Genomic DNA, 18734 nt, shown 5'->3' on the forward strand with positions numbered 1-18734 from the left:
AATGGACCTTAGGAGCTAAGATGGAGGTAATTATTTCCCTTGTTGTGCATACATTAGGAAGCTTCTGACAGATATAGGCAAAGTGAATATCTAGAAGAAACCAGAGGATTGTACAATAACTAACACGTACTGCATCACAACCACATTTAAAGAAAACATGAGAACAGTATCAATAGGGAAAGTATCAATGTCAGGTATGTTGTTGAGTTGCTGGGAAATGAAAGCGAGTGAAGGATGTGTAATTGGATAGCATGCAACCTAAGGCCATGCAGTCACTACATATGAAATTTAGACTGGGAATACTGCCATTGGCCCATCGCCTAAAGAAATGGGGTAATAATACTCTGAAGGATAAATGCCCCTGCTGCAGCACATACATTGAACCCGAGGAGCATGTTTTCTTATTTTGGATAGCGTACATAAAACGAAGAAGATGTTACCACAAACCGAGATGTATTAAACATGTCGGACGTACAACTGAGGCAACGTTTCTATGTAGAAGCATGGATGATGAGGTGACTTTGTACGCAGTAGCTAAATATATTATGAGTGCATGGTGCTGTAGAGCAGCATTGCTAAAGATGGCGACCAATTTGCTAACACAAAATGAATTGGATGAGGTTGAGCTGGAATTTGTCGTATGTTGACATTGCACTGGAACTCAGAATAGCCTTAATGCAATATGAATTGTTGCTATAGGTAATAGGAACTAATGAGAGCTGTAGCATTAGATCGGGTGACCCTTGAATGACAGCAAGGTCATAGACATTAGCCAGAGGAAAGAAGTTTGCCCTTTACTATATTTTTTAGGATTAGTTTGCAAACGGGGAACAGGGCTGATTCTTATAGTCATGTTAACAAGTGCTGTATATTGTGACTTCCCGCAAGACCTGTTTCGGTGCATGTTTAGAGGAATTTGTGAATCCAGCCAGGTACTAAAAAGGGAATACATGTTGGGGCACTGACATGTGTTTAGTGTTAATGTGCAGTCACATGGAACTACTCCAAGGAGTACAGTATGTGAACTAGAAGCCCTGTTATATGAGACTAGTCCTGTGCACTGCAGATTCTTTTGATCTCGAGCTTGTTTGATTGAATTGCCACTTACGAATCTCGGTCTACAGAGCGCTAGGGTTGTCTTTAGTCCCCTGTATTTATTTATTATTTATGCATTGTGATCTCGAAGAATCATATGTATATGGGTGTATTTGTGCCATGGGCGAAAGTCCGAAATGATGAGTGATGGTATTTATTATATACACACACATTAATCCGTCGAAGGAATATGATGCAGCGTGTTACAGTTGCCAAGAAAGGATGATGAACCAGCCAGGCGGGCCTCATTTTAAAGCGCACACATGCGTTTAAGCGTATGCATGATGTATTGCACTTTAGAGCCGAACCGGGCTCTGGAAGGGGAGCGGTGTAATGCATGGTAGCCCCATGGCATACGAAATTACGCTGCACTGATAAATGACTTACCTTAAGGGGGTAAAGCTGTTCCGAAGACAAATTGCGGAATAGGGGAGTGTTTCATTCAGGGGGACATGTTGTAGACCGAGGTTTCTTGGATGCATAATTGTTTGTATAACATGTTTATGCTTCCTTGGTGCTCCGCCGAGTTAGGAAGGACAACAGAGGGAAATAAGGCCAACGTGTCCAATCGAATTGTATAATCTTGATCTATTTCACCTTAAAACATCTTTTTAACTTCGATATTTTTTGTGCGGACAGGTACATTACTCCTCCTAGCGCTTATTCTGTTGTAGGTTGGGCAACATTTCGTGGTGCCACATATAGTTTCCTATTTAAAAAAAAAAAGAAAAAAAAACGTCCATACTCTGGACAACCTTTAACTCCACATTGCAGTGTAAAATCATGGAGAGAGCGAGGGGTAGGGGGGGGGGGGGTTGTCTTCTGTTCTTTCTCATTCAGTTGAGGCCTGCCATTGTCCTATCCCTGGCGTGGCTAGTTATGTCACATTATAATTAATCCACACTTCCTACTTCCTAATTTAGGTAACACAACGGAATTGTCAACAATGGATGATGCCGCACAGGAATTTGTTGCTGAACTGAGAGAACCAGGAAAATATAAGCTATCAGTCACAACGTATAGTTCCGCTGGGCCATGCCAAGTGAGGAGCAGTCAACCGGCCAACGCCTTCAGCTTGTATGTCAGTAAGTATAAGTGCTCTTGCCTTCAAGTTATTTTTCAGTGCTGAAAATGTGAGAAAGTTGGTCATGCACAAATCTTACAATAATATGATATGGCATTTAAAACACGCTTATACGCAAGTGTTTCAAGGTGGGAAAATTGCTGCATCAGCAGATTACTGACATTGTAAGTGGGCTTGTACGCCCATTCATTGTAATAACCCGCCTCATCAGGGCGACTCCCAGGGTTCATCTGTTGGACTATTTGTAGTAATTTAACATTCCATGTTTGTAAACTCACAGATTGCACTGGTTTTATCAGTTTGCAATGAGACTTCCCGTGACACCACCTCTGTGCCCGCAGTCACCCAAACCCACAATGTTATTTATACAGAGGAGAAGTAGTCAATTCCTTAGCGGTCTGTCCAGTAACCATCCTGGGGGAGAATGGCCACGTCCCAGAGTCTTAGAAACAGTGTCAACTCCCAAAACATTAGGATGGCAGCAGAGCAGCTGGTATGAAAGTTTCATCAGAGCACTGGGCCATGCAGAGATTGCAAACTGCTGCATCCAGAGTTCTCCACTAATTGGCCCTCGTAATAAATAATGAAAATCTTGCAGTGAGATGCATTCACATGAGAGCTGCACTGCAAAGACGAAGGGAAGGAGAAACGCAATGAAGATTAAGTGGGAGCGGGGATGGCAAAGAACTTCATACAGTTAGACCTTATTTTTACCATATATGCTGCTGGTGAAACATATGAAGATTCTTGGATCAGAGTCTTATTTCTGCTGCCCATTCTAACAATCTGTTTTATAGTTTGGCCATTACCACCAAGGTTTCCATTCATACAGGGTTGATGGGAACTCTTTCTGTTTGGTCTGCTATAACCAACAAATGCGTTGGATGAAGTGCTTTAATTAATCTCCACCACTGTCATTACTATGGGAAACCTTACACACCATAGTTTGTACATGGCTTCATTTCTTTCAGAATATAGTTGTACTCTAAGTGAGTACACCTGCAGAACAGATGTGTTGGGTCAAAGTACACCTGCTTGATTTGGGTTTGCAGATAGATTAATATGTGATCTAATCATTGGTCTTTTAGGGCTTGTGGCATGTTAAGCTCTGTATTATTGGCTTACACTGATCAGAAAAGACCTGTGTAAAGTGGTCACCAGAAACACACAATTAGTCCAAAGAAGACTCAATGATGGAGGATGCAGAAGCTTCTCCCAGCACTTCTCGCTGCGCACTTGCACGATCCGAATGACACAAGGCCTAGTAGGATAGTTTGTCTTGTTATCCCATTGTTTCTCTCCCTTGTCTTGTTGCGCCTTGAAAAACTTGTGTTTAGGTGCATTATAAATACTAAATCAATCGATCAGGTGCACGTCAAAACACAGCTTTATTCAAACAATAAATCCTAGCTGGGACAGCTTACAGGCATCTCAATCTCATAGCTCTCAATATATTCAATGAGTGCAAGCAATGTTTGTACCAACATTCCATCCACTATGACGTCACATTATATTATCAGTATACAAAACCTACAGGGTATTGGGGTTGGTTAATGGTTCAAACTATATATAGGATACATAGGGGTTAGTTACTCTAGTTACTCTATTGGTCTATCTACTATAGATAATATTGCTAATGCATCATTAAGGTGACTGCTGATTGGTTGGCATGTGCTATCATAGGTGGTGCGGCACAGGGAAATTCTATTGGCTGGTGTACAGCTCACCAACCTTGGACACTTTGATGAGACATCAAGATATGAGTGGAACACAAGGGAGGGAAGAGAATTCCATAGTTGCCAAAATTACAATTAAAGAATACTCCTGGTCATTCCGAAACGATAACCAGGAATATTTGGCCTTGGCCTTGTGTGTTGTCTAGTGTCTGTCCGTGTACTGAGGTAGTTCTGTAGGGGTCTTATCTGTGTTTGGCTCGTAATGAATAGCCAGTGTTTCTTCGTGTCCCGATAATGTGTTAGGGTACTGTGTTAGAGAGTGGATTTCCTTTTATTTATTGAGGTTTTAGCTAATTCTGAGGTGGATGTTGTGTTCTTTGTGGCCACTAGAGGCGCCAATCAATTACTGTCTATAAAGTCTTTTGGCTTTACTGATCTCGTGCACCTAGACATCAATAGTTGGTCTGTGTGCTTATTAAATTAATTAACTTGAGCGTCTACCACTTCTTGTCCTGGGAACTGTTATCTTGTGCCTGCGTTCCTATTCATCTATTACTCGCTTCCTTGTTCCTTATCTTGGCTCGGGCATGAGCTACTGTCTGGCCTCTGCACACGTTTCTAGAATGCAAGTGTAAATTCAGCATCTTGGGTTTTGAGGCCTTGCTAAATCTGAGACCTGCTGCGGCCTCTGCGTTAGGAAAATGGCTGCACTTCTGTCTTCCTGTTTCCATATTGGCAACCTATAGCCATGTCTATTCATCTTATATGTCTGCCATGCAATGATGTCCCTGCCCTTTGTATTCAGCATCTTATCTACCTACAATCCCAACTGTCCTATCAGTGTAGTGAGCTCCTTTCTTGGTAAACAGGAACCTCCTGTCCCTTTATACTGTGTTGCACTATTTATTCCGCACACTATTTGTGCATTCTACAAACTACTTTTAATCCTTACTTGTGTCGCACAACCTAACTAACTCTTTATGGCAGATTGCATGTACATTCACTTTGATTAAGCATATTGTTTCATGGTGCTCAGTTTAACTCATATTATCAACCACCCCAGGTTCATGGGGTGGCAAGGCTGTCTCAGTTTCTAACATCTCTCGCCTTTGCGGTACTGGGGCGGAGCCAGGCAGAAGGTAATCTTGACTTATTCCTCTCCATCATCACATCTGCGCTGTCTATATGTGAAGGGAAAGATGGGCTTGGGTCTGGACATATCTCTGTTCTTCTCTGCTTCCTTCGAGAATATTTGGATGTGGAGTGTGTCTGAATATAGATAAAGGTGCGTTTTGGTCTGTGAACAACTACCCGTTATGGCCTGCAGTATATTCAGGTCTGTATAAATCTCCTTCTCTAGTCAGATAGACCTACACAGTTTGGGCATTTAGTGTATGTAGGCGTGTGTGGGTCTGAATTAATCTGTGTTCTGGTCAGTGCACTTCTGAACTGTTCAGATGGAGTGTGTTAGTCTGCTCATACATCAGTGTTTAGGTCTATGTACATCTACCCTTTATGGCGCATTTTGTGCTCAGGTCTTGTTTGGGTATGTAATGCACAGTATGTTTGAAACTGCATAAATCTGTGTTCTGGTCTGCATACACATGCACTCTCAGGCATGTTGTATTTTGGGGTCTTGATAAATGTACATTTGAGTCAGAGAGTACATCTGTCCTCCTTGACATCAGTGTTTTCATATTTGGATACATCATTGAATCAGAGATATGATCAGAGATATGACCCTTTGTGCTTGCCTTACGTTCACGTCAAACAAGGATTGATGTGTCCCCTCTTGTTTCTCGATTGAACAATATGTTTTAATATTTTAAAATGCATATGTGAACATAAAACATGATTTAAAAGCAGGTGATATTAGTTAGCATCAACCGTTAGTGAACACTATCAATGGAAAGCTCACATGGTTGTAATCTGGTACCAGTCTCTGATGATACTAATCCTAGTGTGATAACTATGAATGCTCCTAGGCCACACTTTTTACATAGTTCAAATATCAAAAGAAGGATATGAGTGCAATACAAAATAAATGACTAACTGTGAGACATTGCTAGAGCTTCCAAGATTTCCACATCCAAAATAGTGCAGCAAATGTTTTTTTGTGTTTTGCAGCAGAATGGATGTTGGTTGTCAATGTACGGTGGTGCCTTCCATTGGGAGGTTTTAAACTGTCTGGTTTATTCATTTGTATAGAAACTGAACAGGAAGTTGAAAACCTAATCAAAATGCTCCAAATGAGAGCCACATGGTCCAAATTGCTTCAGTGCAAGTTTTAACAAAAGTTCGCCAATTCTGGCCCGACTGCTCACGGTAGTAATGAAGCCCAGAACTCATACAAATTCCCCAGGCACCATGAAGGAGAATGAGACAGTTTTGATTACAAAGCCAGGCAAAGATACCCTGGAATGCACCAGTTACAGTCCCAAATTATGAACATATCTTGATGCAAAGCTGCACACTAAATCTTGGGTGAAAGGCGACTCATTCATAAAAAATGTATTAATCTTAATTAGGTAGGGATCCTTAGAAAGCAAAACTGAACTACACATATCTGATAGATCCTGGACAACCAGATGAGGAGTAGAATGGAGGATCCCCTTGTGGGTCGTTTGGACACCAAAAAGGCCTTTGACAATGTTAAATGGGTCATGTTTGAGGCAATAAAATCCATTAAACTGGGCAAAGTTGTGTGTGATCACATATGAGAACTCTATGAAATGGACTCAACCAGAGGGACTATGAATGTTCTACTCTCACAAAAGATCTCACTCAATAAGAGGACTAAACAAGGAATCACCTTATTACTAATTTTGTTTGGCATTCCCTTATAACCGCTTGCAATAGCTAAAAGAGAACAGTGTGATTAATTGGGTCAAGATAAGAGGGCGGGAAAACCAAGTCCTTATTTTGACTGAAGACATGTTCCTCTATGAGAGTCTCACAGTGCTGCAGTGAAATGTCAGGATTCCACATAAACTGCTAAAACTAGCTTGATTCTATTCGGCTCACTATTCGGAAGGAAATTGTGCCTTCTAATGCCCCTCTGTTCACTCAAGCAGTAAATCACTCTTACATTCGGTCGTATTCCCCCTCCTCTAAAGCATGCTTTGGTGATTACTCTTAGAAAAAAAATCTCTTTGGATCGTACGCTTCTGGCAAACTTGCGGCCCATTTCCCTTCTTCATTTTTTTAATGGAACTCCTTAAAGCTTTGGTTACTCCTTTGCTTAGCGTCTTACTTTTCTAGATGAGTGACAACTGGCTAAAGTTGAATGGGGATAATACAGAGATATTGTTTCAGTGGTGAAAAATCTAGGTGTTAAGATCTAGGCCTCTTTTTCAGCTGAACCCTAAGACAGTGCTATTTGTCAATCTACCCATTTTACATTAAAGACCCTTCGGAAGGTTCTTCCTTGTTCGCCAGTTCATATGCAGGCCTTGGTAGTCTCGCCCCTGATCTTTGGGACCATGGACTATTGAAACCACCATATTTAATCCAGCGCTTGCAAGTTCTGCAGAACCTGGCTGCTAAAGTGGCCAGTCAATCCCGGTATGGGATGCATGTTACTCCCATTTCATGGTGACTTCATTGGCTCCCTGTTCTCAGTCGTGTCTATTTTAAATCGCCATGTATTCCATCGTGCCTTTTATGGCACAGGTGTAGAATATCTTCAATCTAACTTCTGCCCTTACATCCCTTTGCGTGTGCTTCACTCTCAAGACGCTTGCCTTGTTCAAGTGCCACGGTTTAAGCATTCCCCGATTGGAGGATGCACTTTTTCTATAGGACGGCTACCCTATGGAATCAAACTTCCGTTCTCACTCCGGGATATTGAAAACCAATTAATTTTCAAATTTAAAACTTGAAAACATATCTTTTTTAGGCCAAGGGAGTGTGCTACAATGGCTGTTCAGTATAGGTTTATATGTTGCACCAAGATTACTTGTTGGTAGAAATAACCTTAACATAACATAACATGATGCCCATCTCTATGCTGGTTAACAAAGACAAATATGCAATTCTACCACTTGGATAGGAGACAGAGGAAGTCAAATACCAGAGGATACTGATCCCAATGAAACCACCAACTATACTGACCCACAACCTGGCAATACTCAGAGCAACAATAGAATTAGATAAAGCATCATTATCTAAACAAAACTTGAGCTCAGATAAACATCAAAGAGATAAATAGTCTTCCTCACTTTCTCTACCTATATAGCTCTTGGAAGAACTTTGTATGTTCTGCAAGAGCAAGGGTTTTCCCCACAGAAAAAAAATAAACTGAGCATGGAAAAGGGTGGGTTTAGCTTCCCTTCTCGGCAGATGAGCCCTAATGCTGCCTCTCAAGATGGAATTGGATATTCCATCATGAGAGGCGGTGGTAAGGTTACTGCCTCTGGACTACCAGGTGAAGCTTTGGCAGAACCGTAGGCCTTGTGGTTACCATTACCATATTACATAAATAAGGCGGTTGAACAGAGCTGCACACCTTTGTTGGTTAAATGTTTAAAAGGATGATTTTACTGCTTAGAAATCCAATATATGTTGGATGACCCTCTCCCCATCCCAACTGATGACTTAAAGGGATGTGGGGATACTCAGGGAGGCCCATTTGCACTGCTGCCTCAGGCAGCACATTGAAAACATAACCCTGTCCTCTATGGGAAAGCCCTATGTGGAAAGAAAACCTACCCGGGGACAGGGGGATATCTGGAGACAGGTGGCCCACCCCAGGCGAGGCGATATCCTGTACCTGAGTAACCTACAATTGGCTGTTCTGGCATTCAAATGGAAAGGAGCACACGGCAACTCGGCAGCTAGCTGCTTGAACAACCAAAAACCCAACATAATAGTTTATATATGGTTTTTGTTTATGTTACTGCAATTTACAAAAATACCTATTATTGTTCTTGTTTGTTTAAATGAGGGTGCACATTGTAAGGTGAGCACTTAACATAATCTTTCTCCCTCCACCCAGTGTATACCAGTGGACTGCACTATAATTTGTGGGCAGTGCGGAAAATAAGAGTAAAAGTTGTAATGGGAAGGAAGGTTTTTATATCAAGTCTGGGAACTCAAAGAAACATCCTATGTGACTAAGCTGATGGGTCGTGGTTTTAATGATGCATATGACATGTCTGAATGAACGAATAAGTTTGGATGTGAGTATGCTGATAAGATTATGAAGCATCTGTTTTTAATACATGTGTTTGCATATTGATTTGCCTTGTATTATTTTGTGAAGTCAAACTTCAGTGGTTGATATAATCAGGTTTCATTTTTAAACTTGACTCTTATGGATTTTGATTGGATAGTAACAATTCATGCAATCCTTTCCTTTTATATTCTTATTAATTGTTGGACTTGTTATGAATTGCTCTTTTGTGGGATAACATACCAAAATAACTGATCTGGATGATGAAGATAACAGAGAAAATTGAAGCTCTTGCCTCAACTTTTAGCAGTGTACATTGCCAATGCCATACTATGAAAGCAACTTATTAGGGGGTATGGAGAACAGTGGGTGAACACCAATACATGAAGCCCTGTTCACCCATTTCAAAGACCCCACCTTTAGACCTACAGGTATAATTGGGTTCTCTGGTTCCAGGGAAACCTGAAAATGCTTGTCTAATTAATAGAAAGTTTAGACACTGCAACCATGAGGTCAACATTTTTTCATTTACATTGTATATACTACAACTGGCTATGATTAGGCAAAGTTTGTTCAGATAAAACCAAAAATATCCACTGTAGCATATTAAGATAAAGAGCCTCCACAATCTACACATTAGAGAGTGTAGCCAGGTGCCTCAAGGAACTACAAAAAGACTGAGAAAGAGAATTGCAGACTTCATTTACACAAGTGGCTTGGTTCATGACCCAAACAAATGTCAGAGTCTGAACTCGACTTACATCCACCCACACATAATACTGAGTGCATATTAGGAGCTGTTAGGACTATGGGCATCATTACACGGATGGCGGTAAGGGTTAACGGTGACCGTTAATGGTACCGGTGACCGTTAACCCTTACCGCCTTGCTACGAGTTCCCTTTGCGGGTTGAAGACTTTAACGCCTGCTTTTTGCAGGCGTTCAAAACCAACCCGCAAAGGGACCAGGGTGCTAATTACGGTACTGCAATTTGCGGCACCGTAATTAGCGCCTTCCCCATTCCCATAGAGCCCTATGGGGCAAAAATGGGAATGGGGAAGGGCAATGGGGGAAAGGGGAATTACCGCCTCGCCAACCTTGGAATAGGGCGGTAATTCCCCTTTCCACCAAGGCGGTGCCGGTATTTTACCGGCATGGACCAAGGTGCTACTAGCACCTTGGTCCTCTGCCTACCGTGAAATGAGGCCCTATGTGTCGGGGGTTTCCTCGGCAATCACCAATAAACAATTACGAAAGTAGTCAAAAAGGAGTGTACGCAGGCAAGAAGTAACACCATTTTTCTCGGGGGCCCAGACACAGAACTGTGTGAAAAGGTGCTGTCAAAGAAACGCCCCTAAATCTATAACTTGTATAACACTCAAGCTAATCAACATGAGTAACTTTGCAACATGGAAAAATCTCCCCACACCAAGCAGATTGGTCCTTGCACATTATACCCTTATAGAAAAGCATTCAGTATGTTCTGTAATTGAGTCTGCAAACTTTCCCACACCGCCCTTAATTACAATATGTGATGTCACAATCCAACCCCCAATTCCCACATTATTATGACAATTCATTGAAACATTTGAGATGACCAGCGGAACATTTTTCATCTCTCCCCGTCATCATATCTAAGTTCTCATGAGAAACGCTCTCTACCATGGCACTGTCAGAGCCTTGAACCACAGACATAGTGCTATACAAATGTTGCATATTAAGAACACTTCAACCTTCTTCACAGGCAAAATGTACTAAGGGGCAATTTGAAACGTTGTGGTTCTCTTGACTCCCTTTAAAAAGCGTGTTTTGTAAATCATTTTGAATTATAAAATGGTTATGCCCTCCCTGCCTGTCGGCAGGAATAACAGGTTCTAATCTATGACTTTGAAAGAATAACTATTGTTTACTTCTAACCATACCAGCCTGGGATTGTGGGACCTGTGAGGTGTTACCAGCCTTTGCAGCTTCATTGCAGATTGATAAAAAGCTAACACACTTTCTCTGCAAATGCATGGTGTAAGGCCTCTTTACCGCGTTTCAGGCTACCCCTAAGTTTAGTTATACTTACCTGTGCCCTGCATTTCTTTTATATGTGAGTTACTTTTATTTTGGGCTTGACCTATATACGATTAAAAGGAGCTCCCTCCCCTTTTACAGTGATACTCTTGCAATTCTTAAGTGCGCACCTTCTCACCACGCAGAACTTGCATTTTTATTACAACTGTATAAGCTGGGCCTAGCTGTTAAGGATAAGTACTGATGTTGAGACCTCCCAGAAGCAGACTTGCACCACATGGTAGTAACAGCCAACCTAAAAGCTCCTGTTGGGACGAAAGAAGTCACAATATCTAAAATAAACTACCAGATAAGCTTAACCAGGGGAATGATTTAATTTAAAGATCGGAGAGGCCTACATACAAGACTTTCCTACAAATAACAGCTGGTGTTAGACTCGAAGAAAGAGGAAATTAAAAACTTAGCTCAACAGGAGTCTTGACTGTCAGAGCTCTCTATGCATGGATCACTAGAACACATCTAGACAGCAATAAGGAGTAAATTCCAGGGGGTCAGATAACACAAACTTTCTACCAGCACAAGTGCAAAGTTGCACCATGATAGCACTAGGGCAAAGTTTGCCCAAGTACAAAAACATTCAGGCCATATTCGATAATATGTACACCCTGACAACAGCCATTTTTAACGGGCAAAATGTCCCCTAGTGCAAAAAACATGCACGTAAATGCTTTTGTGCAGAAGGGCAAACGGTAATGCTTTAAAGTCAGAGTCCGGTAGAATATTTCCACTCTGGCTCTAAATGGAAAGTTAAGTGAAAGTCTTGCCACTGTCTTCCTTGGATTCTCTCTTCTCCCCACCTTAACCCCCCCCCCATAATAAAAACTGTAAATATTTATACGCAAGTTTCAGTGACATTGTAGCAGGCCGATGGGGAAGTAGCTAGAAATATTGCCTGTTACTTTATTACGTTGAAATGTATTAAGTCTAAAGAAGGGTCTTACATAACATGAAAACGTGTGATGAGATTTATGAAGGTTTTCTAAACGTGTGGGGGTGCAAAGCAAAGGCCAGTGCGGAAATCTCCTGCACTTTGGCACTCTACCTGACTCAGTAAATGGAATCTGCACGTGGGCATATTCACTTTGAGATTCCGGAAGAGTGCAGAAAGTGTGTGGTGCCGGACCGGCATCAGATCCCGATTCATACCGGTGCACGGGTTGCCCTGCCTCTCTTTGACCTGCTCCTAGGGTGCACTTTCCTAGGTGCATCGGGAAAGCGCAATGCTTCTAGAAATCTGAAATGACCACTCACATCATGTATCGACCTGAACTAGAAACGCTCATGCTTGATATAAGCATTTCTATATTTTTTATAATCCCACTTTCCAGAAGGATTTGGAAAAGTAAAAAATACATTTGTGGTGATGGAGTCTCGAAGACTACAAAAGCACTCACTGACCCCAAGATTCAAGCGTTGAGAACATTCCAAAAAGGGTGAACCCCCACCATTACTCTTCATGGATCATGGACTTGCGATAGTGTGCGCTGCAGGCACAGAGCTGCGATCGTTATGCCTGCAAACTGTTTGCTAATTAGCCCCATGTATTTTTATTTTTTTAGAACACAGACGTCTGGCAGCATCAGCCCGCTCGACGTCAAGCACAGAGAAGGATAGGTTGTTTATTTAATTTTAATTACCATCTTCCTGCCTGCAATCTGTTGCTTATTCCACTGCCTGTCAAACCCAATTAAGACAAGGGCCAGGATTGCCTTGTTCCAACACCGGCAAGCTTTTCCCAATCAGGGTCGATAATCCACGTTAGAGCCGAAAGTGCATAAACTGCCCGTCTGCTGCCTCTTTTTTTCCACTTATCTGTATTGTTTTCCTCCATCGATACCATACTTTTATACCTGACTTAATTTCTTGTCAGTGTCCCCTTCAAACAACTGCCAATGTGGTGTATTGCTCAGGAACGATTGCCGGTACTCAGCTGAAGTAAATATTCCTTTTTTTGTTATAAATTCAAATTTTCTTCATCATCAAAAAACTGTTTATAAAATGGTGTACCTTGGTCAAGGGTGAGGTATAACAGGAATTTAGTTTAGATTAAAAAAAAAAATTCATAACAGGATTTTTCTTGTAAGCTAAATCATATGTCTTACCTTTGAAAATGGTTGACATAATGCAGCAGTGAACAGCCGCTGTTCGTATTTTCACATCTTTATTTATTTTTATTTTTTTTGTATTTGTGCTTGGTTTCTTTGCAAACCTTTCACAACATGACAATTATAACAAATAATTTCAAAAAGATAATATACACAGCCGCAAGCCTTAGGAAAAACAACCAATAAATATCACAGAATCACGATAGTGGGTAAAATTTCATAAATCACATTACAAATTCAATTTACCAAATGCAATTAAAACTGATATTTTTCACCCAGTGCAGTTTGACCCCCATAGGAGACAGGTGCCAACATGTCATACTATGTTATAATCTTAAAATATTTATATCTTTAATTTGTTCATCTTTGTTAAGCAGCCAAAACAAATACAGTCTGAATCAGACTCCTACAAATGTTGCTGCATTTAACCGGTGAGCAAAGTAACAAATCTTTATGGGGTTCAGCCTAGATCTGTATGTATTGTACACTTATGAAACACTCATGATGCGATCCCTCCACATTGAGGCATATCATATGTGCATTATTCAAAACGGTATACTTTCTATGCATTTTTGCACCATGGCTATGTTTGCTCAAGTGCAAGCATGCACAATTGCACTGAAAGAGTATGTTTTTTTCATTAGGAACATTTTTGCTCTAGTACTAATTCCACTCAAAATTGCACATAACCAAGTGTACAGTTGTGGCCCCGGTGAGTGCATTTCAGTCGACTAAAGTGTTTAATTCCTTTGCTTTTTTACATAGCACAGTCTTCTGCAGTTTATACCATTATAGAGCACTGTTAATAGCAAGCATTACAGTTACACAATTTAATACTGCTGAATGTATTGACTTTGGATGGAAGAAAGACTTAACTGGCTCTGCTAGGATTTGAACCTGTGGCCTTCAGGTTTAAACACAGAACCAACTAGTGTCCGCGTTCCGAGCCAACTGATTGGCTGGCTCCCCCAAGCAGGGTGCTAACATGCATTGTTTTTTGCAGCAGGTACATTTTGCTCTAGTGTTAATTGCACTTGTGCAAAGTTTTTGTCATGTTTGACATGATCCTAGGAACCAGAATGTAGCGGAGGAGAAGGGCATCTCATTGGGGTGGTCACAGATGGCACACCATTGTCCTGTATTGTCTAGGCCTGAGTGTCCACCTATTTTGACTTCCATCTCCTTTTCCATCAGGTTTCAGCCGCTCGCATTCTATGGCAACTGCCCACTTCTTTGCTCCCAGCTCGACACACCAAACTCTCTTCTATATTAGTGCTTCTTGACATATTTACAGCTTTCAACGCTATTGATCACTGCATTCTTCTCTCTACTCTGTTTTCTCTCGTTTTTCGGGTTCTGTTCTCCAATGATGTCATTCCTACCTCTCTTACCAAACGTATTCTACCTCCTGTGCTGGTAATATCTCCCCTTGGCTGCTCCAGTTGGGTATCCCCCAAGGATCCGTCCTTGGTCCCATCCTCTTCTCCTCTGCAACATTCCTTGCTCTGCCCTGGTCTCACCTCCCTTTCATGTCACTTTTTTGCAGATGAACCACAAATATAGTCTTTCTCCTCCTCCGATGCTCTTCACACCACTCTTTTCAATTGCATTTCTGCCCTGCACGCCCACTCTCTTCAGCATAACCCCTCCACGACTGAAGTCCTTTTCTTTCCCACTTCTCCTCGTTTCCCGTCTCGCCTTTTCTTCACTCTTCTTCCCTTCCTTTTTCCAATTCCGCTAGGAATTTAGGAGTTAGTTTCAACCCCTCTCTCACTCTCTCCTCTCACATGATCACCTGTCACGTCCCTGACACTACCTTCTAGAATTGGGAAAAGACTGTCTCCAACAAACGGCAACCCGCTGAAACCATAAAACCGGACCTTGGGATGAAAACAAGTCCAGCAGGTTTAGCCAATGGCTTAGCCTCTAACCCAGGCTTTACTCACAGAGTTGTTCGACTGGCTAGACAGGACATTTCATGATGACAAATGCTTGAAGAGAACTTGCAATGAATCCAGAAATTCACCCCAAACAGTAGGCATCCTACCTACATCCAATCCCTCCCCTCCTGCACCAGCGCTACAGCACATTCAGCGCTTTAAGCTTTAACAGAGAAAGCCGCTGTTGCCTTGCTGCCCGCTGGAATCCGTCTTCTGTCCAGAATCCACCCAAAACCTATATATGCATTGGTCTTGTGGGCCTTCCTCCAAGCTGGCACAGGGCCTATTGAGTGCAGTTTAATATTCACCCTCATGACTCACAAAGACATTACTATCTCGTGGTCATGCACCTTTCACCCAAAAAAGATGTTGGCCCTCAATTAGGGTGTGCAGATTTATAATCTGCCGGTTTTTCTTCTGTTTTTCCAAATGTCTTCCACTGCTATGCTATGTTTAGTTTGTAAACAGGCTGCAGGTGGGAGGGGCTTGGCACAAGTTCTCCAGCATTATTGCTGGCTTTGAGGTTCTGCTTAGGGTTCACCTAGAGTCTTCATTCTTCCAACTCTACAGATGACCTGCAGATCAGTTCCAGGTTTCCCTTCGGATGAATAGACTAACTTCTGGAGACGTAGTTCTTGAATGTTGGATTATCAGAAAGGGACCAATGAATGCCGTCGGGATATGGGTTTCAATAGTACAGCTAACTTGGACAACCTGGGGAATTCATTCCCATATCATAGTGGCGATGGCTGTGAGGTCACTTGGCACAAATATGTCAAGAACTCCCAGGCAGCCCAGTCCAGGGCACTGCACCCAGAGGAGCCGCACTTTAAAGCCTACCCCCAATAAGAGCGCCTGTTGTTTCACAGAGCTTTCCCGCCTACAGAACATGGCCGTTTGGGGCCTATGGAGCATGCAGTAGTACATTTGCTCTTGTATCCTGTGTACATTGTTTCCACACACCAATGCTAACACAGAGGACCAGGCATTGTGTGAGGACTCGAAGCCTGCCCACCCGAGGCATAGCCACGATTGTCTAACAAGTGGGGCCTGAAGCCAATGTAGATGGGCCCACAGCAGTGACACTGGCATGTGTGAACACCCACACAGCGCTGCTAAGTGGGCATTTACAGATGTTGGGTGGGCCTTGCCTGCTCAGGCCCTACCCTGTTTACGCCTCTGCAGTGCCCACCCTAGAGCCAAAGACATACTTAGCAGACTTTGCCCGGGACAGAGACCACCCTCTGCAACCCTCCCAGACTTCCCTGCACCCACCCACCCACATGTAATCTGAGGTATGGGTAACATGCACAATACCTAAATACTCATACCTGTTTTTTTTTTTCAAAAGAGGACAGGACTGTCCCCCTCTGCCAACACTATTTTTACAAAAAAGTCCTGCCACCTAGCCACTACTCCCAATATAGGTCAATATCCCAAAAGGGGTAATGACACGTTGACATTTTCCTAATTTATCCCCTGATGAATTTCCCTATACCATCCTGTTACCAGTTGGGAATAAAACATATAGGGACTAAAGGCTGTTAGACTGATTATACAGTTATAATAAGGCATTAGTAGCCTATTGACTAGGTGTAATGTAGGAAGCTGGCAAATATTAGATTGGTCCAAGACTAAACACAAGGATGTTAGAACTGACCAAGTGCTGATGTTGTATGTATGTGTCATTTTTTTACAGAATATGTGTTTGTTCACTTTGTGCGTATACAATTTTTTATGAATCCTTTTGTATTAAAGAACTAATTATTTATCTGATATTTTGTGAGTTTATAATGTCAATGCTCACCTTACAATAACTGTTGAATTCTAATGTTGTGCAGCTTTTGCTTTGGGTTCGCTGTTCTGAGTTCATTTACGGAGGCGGAGCCCTTTTGGGATATTGACCTACTTAGGTAGTAGTGGAGAGGTGGCAGGACTTTTTTGTAAAAAATAAAAACATGCACAACACTAAGGGCAGCAAGCAAAGGGCAGAGTTAAAGGATGATGCCCATTTGCCTGCTCCCACGCCACCCCCAGACTCAGATGGATCATCAACCATGTAAGGGACAGGATCTTCATCCTAGCTGCCATATGTATCCACTGTAAGTGTTATCACATTGTAAACGTGTTCCTGTGTGTTCCGCTGTTGTAATGTTCTCTAGGGTGCACCGAGTTAGTCCACCACTGTAATCTTGCTCTTATGAGAGTGCAGAGGCCTACCAGGAAATGTCCAGAGTTCCCTATTAGCCAGTTCACCCTTGGTTCCCCCATATATGTTGACAACTTGTGGCCAAACGTACCTTGAATGTGTCTGCACAATATGGAGTGTGTTAAGTACACCGGATATAGATTCACAGTTTAAAAGGATACGTATCTTCTGCCCTGGCTGCAGTGAGTCGCCATTCCAGACCTGGCTTCCAGAGCTCCCTTATTTCAGATGCTGGGTCTGCTCAAGTGAAGGTCCATCCTACAGTACCTCTGGCATTTCCTCAGGTGCGATAAAGTATTCTCATGCACCTGGTCTGGGTGGATCGGCCATTTTCTTTTTTATTTACAGAGTAATGGTCGGTGTGCATCAATTCGAATTGTTAAGAGAAAGACCTATGAATACTAGCAATGAACCATGACAGTAGACATACATGTGCATGAAGTATGAACAGTGCAGCAAGTTGTATTCATGTAAGGTCATCTAAAAGCTCATACTGCATTGTATTAATGAATTGTGATCTAGGATAACTTCAAAGGACTGGAAAACACTCTCTCACGTTTTCTTTGCCATGAATTTTCTAGGCCCGACCGGGGAATGGTTTGAAGAACTAACAGAAAAACCCCAGCATGTGTCAGTCACCTTATTGAGCCCCACATCTGCGTCGGTCACGTGGACTTCCTCCCAAGAAAACAAGAATGACACCATCATCTCTGTGCTGTCCCTCACCTGCCAAAAGCTAAAGGAGAGTCAGCGCCTCGAGAAGCATTACTGCACTGAGGTAAGGCATGAGATTTGAATATTAATTTGCCGTTTTGGCAACCCCTTAACTCCAAAGAAAGATTTCGAACCATTTCATGTTAAGACTCTTCATTTCTCTGAGGGGACACCGCCATAAGGCTGTGAGCACGGTGACAACAGAGCAAACCACACTTCGCTCGGCTGCAAAATCACTTTGGTGTTGCAAAAGGGGCAGAAAAGCTCTTTTCCTGAGACCAAAAAAATGGCGGCTTTTACTGTGGGTGCGCATGCAGAGGCGGGAATTCCTTAACTTGGATAGTTGACAATGGAATCTAGAAAGTCCCCTTAGCTTTTACACATGACTGTATAACTAAATCATGGACAAACAGTCCTCCCAGTCTCCAGCCACCCTATCCCCGCCCCACCCAGTTCGGTTTTCAGTGTCTGCCACATCCCCTATAGCAACTATGAATACAACAGCGGTTATGATCATTCACCAATAATCAAGATCAGTGGTGGAGGGAGGTTTCGATGCCAGGGATTCTCATTGTGCCTTTGACTACTTTGTGGAGGGGAGACGGGTGCATGTGGATTTGAAAGGAACACTTTGGGGGAGACTACGCTCCTTGCCCCCC

The 18734-nt window shown here is 42.3% G+C and overlaps 1 protein-coding gene across 4 annotated transcripts in view; it reads left to right on the forward strand.

Moving 5' to 3' along the window:
- Positions 1–18734, forward strand: part of PTPRO (protein tyrosine phosphatase receptor type O) — a 1358825-nt gene that overhangs the window by 685998 nt on the left and 654093 nt on the right. For all 4 annotated transcript variants that reach the window (XM_069628367.1, XM_069628366.1, XM_069628368.1 and 1 more), the window contains exons 6-7: positions 2019–2180; positions 17943–18139. In XM_069628367.1, the coding sequence (XP_069484468.1) occupies positions 2019–2180; positions 17943–18139 (359 nt within the window). The remainder of the gene's footprint in view (positions 1–2018; positions 2181–17942; positions 18140–18734) is intronic.

Source organism: Ambystoma mexicanum, chromosome 12 (assembly GCF_040938575.1).
Source record: "Ambystoma mexicanum isolate Mex_15411 chromosome 12, UKY_AmexF1_1, whole genome shotgun sequence".
Classification (NCBI taxonomy): domain Eukaryota; kingdom Metazoa; phylum Chordata; class Amphibia; order Caudata; family Ambystomatidae; genus Ambystoma; species Ambystoma mexicanum.